Source organism: Morone saxatilis, unplaced genomic scaffold (assembly GCF_004916995.1).
Source record: "Morone saxatilis isolate NCDOM2014 unplaced genomic scaffold, NCSU_SB_2.0 Contig0, whole genome shotgun sequence".
NCBI lineage: Eukaryota > Metazoa > Chordata > Actinopteri > Moronidae > Morone > Morone saxatilis.
Genome location: NW_023339650.1, coordinates 9,530,955 through 9,538,407, shown reverse-complemented (window position 1 = coordinate 9,538,407; position 7,453 = coordinate 9,530,955). Strand labels below are relative to the sequence as shown.

The 7,453-nt window shown below is 37.8% G+C and overlaps 2 protein-coding genes across 2 annotated transcripts in view; one reads left to right on the top strand and one right to left on the bottom strand.

The window, feature by feature from the left end:
* The window catches only part of myrip (myosin VIIA and Rab interacting protein), a 35,010-nt gene extending 31,543 nt beyond the window's left edge, over positions 1-3,467 (top strand). The window contains exon 14 of the mRNA XM_035655987.1: positions 639-3,467. Within this exon, the coding sequence (XP_035511880.1) occupies positions 639-682 (44 nt within the window). The 3' untranslated portion in view covers positions 683-3,467. The remainder of the gene's footprint in view (positions 1-638) is intronic.
* Positions 3,468-3,706: 239 nt separating this feature from the next.
* Positions 3,707-5,060, bottom strand: prlh2 (prolactin releasing hormone 2). Its single transcript, XM_035655975.1, has 2 exons — positions 4,889-5,060; positions 3,707-3,993 (listed from the first exon to the last, which is right to left on the bottom strand). Exons 1-2 carry the CDS (start codon positions 5,049-5,051, stop codon positions 3,788-3,790), a joined length of 369 nt encoding a protein of 122 aa, XP_035511868.1. The 5' UTR covers positions 5,052-5,060; the 3' UTR covers positions 3,707-3,787.
* Between the last annotated feature and the right edge of the window lie 2,393 nt (positions 5,061-7,453).

Here is a 7,453-nt window from a genome sequence, read left to right as displayed (position 1 = left end):
GTGTGTGTGTGTGTGAAACAAAGACAGCTAGAGATGGGGAGTGAGACAAAGACGAGGGGACACTTTAATTCACCTTTAGTTAACATCGCACATTTTGCGCTTTGTCCTAGAAGAAGAGATTGGCCGCTGAATGGATGTAAAAATGAATACATCTGCTAGAAAGGGACTAAGTAACTGAAAAGCTCCATTAGATGTAAAGCAGCCAAATGGAAACACACGCAGTACAGGAGGATAAGGCCTGTTTTATCAACCAACAAGAAGTCTGTTCCTTTTTATGCTGGTGAATGGCCTTTTTCTGTTGGGGCTTTCTTTATTTTCCTTTTTGTCTATTTTTTCTTCACCAGCATCCACACAATAGCTCTGATTCAGGGTGGCTTCTTTCAGCGCAGCTCCAGAGACAGACAGAAGGCCGGACAATGGGGCAAAATCAGGGACCAAGACATGTAATCATATCATTGATTCCAGTCCTTTTTTATCGGTCCATCATACAGTATGCTCTAAACCTATGACTTGTAAGAAAAGTCAGCTGCTTCATATGTTATTGGCAGTTTCTCTTTTTCTGGATAACCCAAGCTTTTTGCAGGAGCTTTCTTTTTAAATTGCCACTTTGCTTAATTCTGGATTTTTTTGCATTTCAGAAAAGTTGGAGCCAGAGCAGCAGGTGAAAGTGTTTCGGCCATAGTGACAGTCAGCAGCACAACGAGTCCCTCAGGGCCACTTTAGAGCCCCAGGGACAGGGGGGCCCCTCTCATCCAGTGCCTTGACCCAGTGTCCGCATCCAGCTCCAGGCCAAGCAGGGGCCAACACCTGCCCTGTGTGACCCACTAAGCACTCAGCCCTCAGCCAGGCACGGTACCACGTCAGTTAAACGCCTCACAGAAGACATGACTGCCTCTTTCCTCTTTTCCACTATATCCTCCATTTTCTCCTCCTCACTGCGCACATACATCAAGCAAGGATGACTCGACAGTCGGTGTCTCTGCCTTAAAAATCTGCAAACACTCCTCATGACCCAACTGAAAAAGAATATCTGTACAGATAAAATTACTCTCATTTCCTTTTTCTATCTGTTTGCAAGAGTATCGTGATTTACTGTACAATGAAGACGTGGAAAAATCATGTAAAGGTTCTGTGATTCAATGTCCCAAAAAGAGGCTGACCGTGTTTTGTACTGCATCTTCCTTCTCACCAAATGAGGAGTTTTATCATACTCTCAAGCCCCCTCTTGAATGATTGTCTTTTTCACACACAGCTAACAGATGGTAATCCTCATTTGGGGAATGATTGTAACACCTTTAACATTTTAGCCATTTTAAGAAATTCACGCACTTACCAGAAAAGAGTGTTTAGATGTGCAAAGTATCAGGACCAAAACAATATTTGTCCTTCTTCCCTGCCACTAAAATTGCTAGATGGCAAATAATGAAACACAAATCGAGAAATCTGTAATTCTTTGTAAACAGCCTAAAATCACAGTCCAAAGAATAGTTGGATATTCTGGGACTTATTGGCTTTTTTGCTAAGAGACACAGGAGAAAATTGATACCACTCTTTTGTCTGTTTGGTAAATATGTAGCCTGTTAGCTTAGCATGAAGACTGAAAACAAGGAGAAAACAACTAACCTGACTCTGTTCAAAAAAACAAAACAAAAACCTAGCAGCACCTCTAAAGCTCACCTATTAACATGTTATATTTTGATTATTTAAATCGTACATGGCGGATTTTGTACCTTTGGACAAAGCCATGACAGCTGTTTCCCCTTTATTTCAGTCTTTAAGCTAAGCTAAGCTAGCCAGCTGCTGTTGGTAGCATTTATATACTATATTTATACTTGGTGTACAGACACAAGAGTGGTATTAATTTTCTGATCAAACTATTGGTAAGAAAGTAAAAAAAAGCATATGTCCCAAAATGTCAAATTATTCCTTGAATAAATACCAATTGTAATGATTTACTGGGGAAGTGCTTTCCCGTTTAATTAGAAAATGAATTGCTGAAAACACCTGCTCAAGTAGATGCACTCTCAGCCTTAATGTGGAAGCTGTGAGCTTTTATATTGAAATGAGTCAAAATAAGGTTTTAATAATGTCTGAATGTCAAACTTACTCAGTTTAACATAAGTCTCCATAGGTTTGACATTCAGGTTTGGTCAGCCATCCCTCATGTAGTATTTTTCAACCTATAGTCATTTTCTTCCTCTCTGTCATTTTCTTACTTTCAAAAGTTGTGGCCTTTAATTTGAACAAAAAGGTATTTCCATGTTTCCCCTTCGCTGGGTCATGTCTGAACTTTTCTGTTGCATTCAGAAAATCTTGTAAAGATTTTTACATAATGAAGTCTGATGGGCTATATAACAAATGCCATGAAACCATGATTTTGTTACAAGCAATTTATTTTTGTACTTTACTGAACATTTTTATGCAATACCGCTGAAATAAGTACTATTGCAAATTGAAGGCTTTATTCTCTCCTCAAAGGAGCCCTCCTCAGTCAGTCCTATCAGACTTTCTCACGTGTGGTGACTCAAAGTGCTTTCAGTGTATGCCTGCATTTACCATTTGATATTCTGCCAGTAATGACGATGGTAAATGTTACAAAAACACGGGTGACAACAGGCATTTTTGGAGCGGCTAGTACGATTCATACTGTATTTGTACTCCTTAAACACTCCCTTTGAGAATACTGCCTTTCATTTTGGGTTATTTTTCTTTACTCTGTCACCACTTACATTAGTCAGAATCTCAGTTAATCATGCATACACTTGTCCAAAGTACAGCTTAAGAGCAGATTTGGATTTTCTGATGTACTGCTTGAACTAAAAGGTGTGATGATCTTCTGTATGAATGCTCTACCCCTTCTATTAGTGACCTTTTCATCCCAGCCTTTCACATCTCTGTTTTTGCACATTGATCCTGTACTTTTGTCAATCTTGTTCTCCAGAGGTGTTGATGTATAAAAGCATGTTTCTGGTTTTATCAAAATTGATGTAAAATTTCCCATGAGAAGCACAGCCACAAGGGTCCAATCATCAGTGTCCTGTATTTTTCTAATGTAAAAAAATATTATATCATCACAGAATTTGTTAATATATGTATATGTGTGAAAAGATGGATATGATATATAATAATGTGTGTATTGCCCAATCATAGTTGACCAATCTTTCAGTGTTGTGTGCAAGAGGTTGTGTATAATTGTCATGACTTGTAAGGCTGGATTCAGACGGGAAGTCTACTGTGTCCCAGATACTCAGAAATGATGACATTCACACAGAGCTAAAAACAAAACCTTACTTAATCCAGTGTGAATGACTACAATGTGGTTCCCTGTGCACAGCTCCACAGGTGGGCCATTCACTTTTATGTGCAATCGTTTGTTGCAATTCATATGACATGTTGGGGAAAATATTAACAAGCAAAAAACACAGATTCTCTATGTGCCACAGTACTCTGAGAAAAAAAATGTATTATGAAATGAATAAAATTTGCAAACTTAAAGCTTTCTTGTTTGAAAGACAATGTCTGTTGTGCACCTGCAAATACAGGAAGGCTACAGGCAAAGCAATGAACAGATATAATCACAACATCCTGGTTTATTAATCAATATAGAATGCATTTTTATGTACAGATACATTTGGTGGGTGATTTCACCGAGGATCCTATTAACCAAGGCCTCATAACAGACACCAGAGAGAAAATACGGTTAAGAGCTAGAGCAAAATGGTTTATAACCTCAATCAAGATAAAAAATGAAGAAGGAGTTTGTGAATGAAGAAAGAAGGACACGCTGTCATGGTAACCAATCCCTGTCCTTCCCATCCAGCACGTTCCCAAGGTTCTCCTTGTTTCTGAGGCTGCTGAGCAGCAGTGCCAATGTCCTGACGACAGGCTGCATCCCCCCGTTGCCCAGAGCCTCCACACTGCTGTGCCTCTTCCCGAAGCGCCCAATGGGTCTCACCCCACGCCCCACGTACCAGAATGGGTCTATCTCTGGACCTGGACACCACACAAATCATTAACAGTGATTATTATGATCAAAACAGTATGATTTTATAATGCTTTAACTTAAATTAGTCTATTTTGTAGTGCTAAAAGAAAAGACAAGTTGAAGATTTTCATACAATGTTGTCTATGTGAACATAAATGATTTTCTATGCTGATTTGATATGTTCAGGAATTATATGAAGAAATTATTTTTTGGTCTTCCATATATTTAAAAGTAAAACTGACTTCTAGAACAATACTATTATATTTATTGTACGTTTTCTTTTAAGACATTCATTGTGATACACAACGTTCAAATAAAAAGAGATTCATTTACTGTGTATTACGCTAGCATTATAATGTATAGAAATTAATATAGTAGCAAAACATTCACTCCTTAATTTACAATCTAAAGTAAATTATTCAAAATATATCAAACTATACATTTACATGTAAGCATAATGTAATAATGTCATTTAACATAGCAATAATTTGTAGAGGAAACTGTGACAAAATAATACACATAGTAAATTACATGATAAACTGATGTACCACAAATTAGTGGATGAGGATATTCTTATTTTTGAGCTAAATAATGGCTTTTCTCTTTAAAAACAAATAGCTACCTGACTCCTTAAAATTCACACAACAGACAACTATTGACACTTTATTTCTAGTATGATGTAATAGTAATAAAGTATCTTACAATAAATTTCTATGAGAAGAGTAAATGACAATGTAGAATAAGGTCACTTTTCACTCACCATTAAGAGCCATAAATACGCTTAAAAAATGTTTTTACCATTCGTCTGTCCTATTAAAATTTTTGTCTCTTAAATCTCCATAAACTACCTCAACAAATTCTGCAGGTTGTAAGAAAAAAAAAGCTAAAATAAAAAAGTCTTACTTCTGTTGTCGACATTGTGAACAATGTGGAAGTCATGCTCCACCGTGGTGCTGTGGGCTCTGCTGAAGCTGGAGGAGAGGAGGATGAGCAGCGCCAGAGCTGCAGGCAGCCAGCGGCTTGTCAAGACGCAGTGCTGGACATCAGCCGTTCTCCCAGGCAGCATGCTGTGGAGTCACTGAAGGCACTAAATAAGAGGATGGAGAGATGCTGGTCAGTAAAGCATCACTCAGTCAGTAGAGAAAGAAAGCTGAAGAAAGCTGAAACGGATACAATTAGACATATCTTCAGGTAAGATAATAAAAAATCCAATTTGAATATTATAGAAAAACTATATTTCTGTAACTGTAAAGCATTTTATAAAAAGAGATAAATAATACAAGATAAAAAATATACAGTGAAATAGGATGAAGTCATTTAAACCTCACTGCACCAGAAGCTCATACAAGAATATTATCAAAGGCGATTATTTGTCATTGATACATGTGTTGTATATCCCTGCAAAAAAAAAAGTTTAAAAAAAGGAATATTATAGTATAAATTGAATTTAGAGATTTAAAAACACACTACGATGACCCATTATAAACTCATAAAAGTCTCATAAAAGTCCATAGGTGATGGTTATAGAGATATACACTATTCTAGTCTATCAATATCCTACTACAATTATTCACCCTATTAGTGATGTGCACTTGTGTTAGAATAGTTAACACAAATGCCCCAGGAGTATTATAAAATAACTGCCCAAACACATAACTTATCCACATTCTCTGGCATTTAATACAGTGAATTTGTCAGGTAGTAAAAAACAAAATTACTCTATAATGTAAACCCCAAGAAGCAGCTCCTTACCCTGAACTTTGGTAACAGGCTGAGGTCAGTTGTCGGAGGTCTGAAGTCGTTATTGTCAAGCAGGTGTGCTCCAGCTTATATATCCATGCTGCTCATGTGGTTGTTGGATGATGAATCAAGAGCGTCAGTCACACACAGTGATCCCAGACTACAGAATGCATCACCTCCCTCCCTCTCCTCCTCCCCTCCTCCTCCCCCCTCATCCCTTGAGAGAGAAGGTTTGGTTTTGGAGTTTTCCTGACGTCTGTCACGTAGCAGAGCAGTCCATCAGAAAGTCAATGACAATGCGGACAACTTTAAATTAGAGAACATGGGGAGACCCAGCACCTCAAGTAGGTCTGTCAGACAGTGACCTGGAACTGTGGTGGGCGTTTTTCATCAATCAGCTTGATTACGTGGTACAAAGCAGGACACAATCAGCTATGGCAAAAACTTCCGCTTATTCTAGAGGCTGTTCAAGAATAGAAGAGTCTTGTCACCAGAAACTAAGATTTTGGAACTTTCTTAATAATAATCAGCTCCAAATACAAAGATTATAAATGTAAACAGTTCACTGCACCTAAAAAGAACAATGTTGCACACTGACATACCAGATTTGAGCTCTGCAGGTTTATAGCTGGGCAGGTAATATTTTAAAAGCAAAATTTTAAAAGCTGACAATTAAATATAGGTCTACTGTGAGGTCATGTTAATTCACACTCTGTCCGTTACTTTCCACCGGTATGTGCTGAGAGGTGAGAGTGGTGAATCACATGTGAGAGGCTGAGATGAGGAGAACTTCGCTCCCTCAAATGTATTCAGCTGTAAAGGCACCTTTAGGCCTAAAATGATGTCTGTAAAGGTCACAATGCAATGTGACAGTGCTGCTCAAAATGTGACAATGCAGCTTAAACTCAAAATAACATACAGTTAAATAAATAAATTATTAAAGGAACACAGCTTACTGAGAAATGCCGAATGTTGAGAAAATCCTATGACTAGTTGTGGCATCTTTGCAACACCAAGTCAATCAATTCTGCAGTAGATGTAGAGCTCAAATATTGGTCAATTGACAAAAACTATATTTTTAATAATCAATTAATCTTTGTCTTATATGATAGTAAATTTAATATTTTAAAGTGATGATATCATTGTCCGATGTAGCATTTGATATAAAAGGTTGCATATCTGTGTCTCCATATGTGCACGTGCATGTACACAGGTCCACCCTCGGGCAACACTTTTGGTTCTCCTCCGCACATTAGGGCAGCCGTAATTTCGTCGTGGACTGAGATCAGATGGTATGATGCAGACAGAAGCCCTGCAATAATGAGAATAAAAACTACCTGAGGATGTGTAATCACACTGCAACATGGAAGAATCCTTAACCAGTGAAGCTAATTTGATTTTATGATAGGGAGCCCCTTATTTGAAAACACAGTGTGCGATTTGTTGCTTCTTAGATCGCCAGTCACAAACAGAGTTGTTGCTGTGTAAAAATGCAAAACACCTATTCAGAAAGCGTTCAGTTCATCCCTGTTTTGACCTTGTTGGTGCTACTCATGAATAGATTTAGAGACAAATACATGTAAGCCGAATACAGCGTTACCGACCTATAATATAAGTTGGTTTCTCTACCTCTCATTAGACCTCACATTGAGCTCCTCATAGACAAACTACATTGGAAAAAGATTATTTTCAATTCTTAACCTCATTTTTATTCATCCTTGAATCACC

What these genes read in the sequence shown, in the direction of transcription:
- prlh2 (XM_035655975.1), bottom strand. Translation starts at nt 5,051, where the DNA reads ATGCTGCCTGGGAGAACGGCTGATGTCCAGCACTGCGTCTTGACAAGC. An exon ending in TCACAATGTCGACAACAGAA is followed by an intron (nt 3,994 to 4,888) that starts GTAAGACTTTTT and finishes TGTGGTGTCCAG; the next exon opens with GTCCAGAGATAGACCCATTC.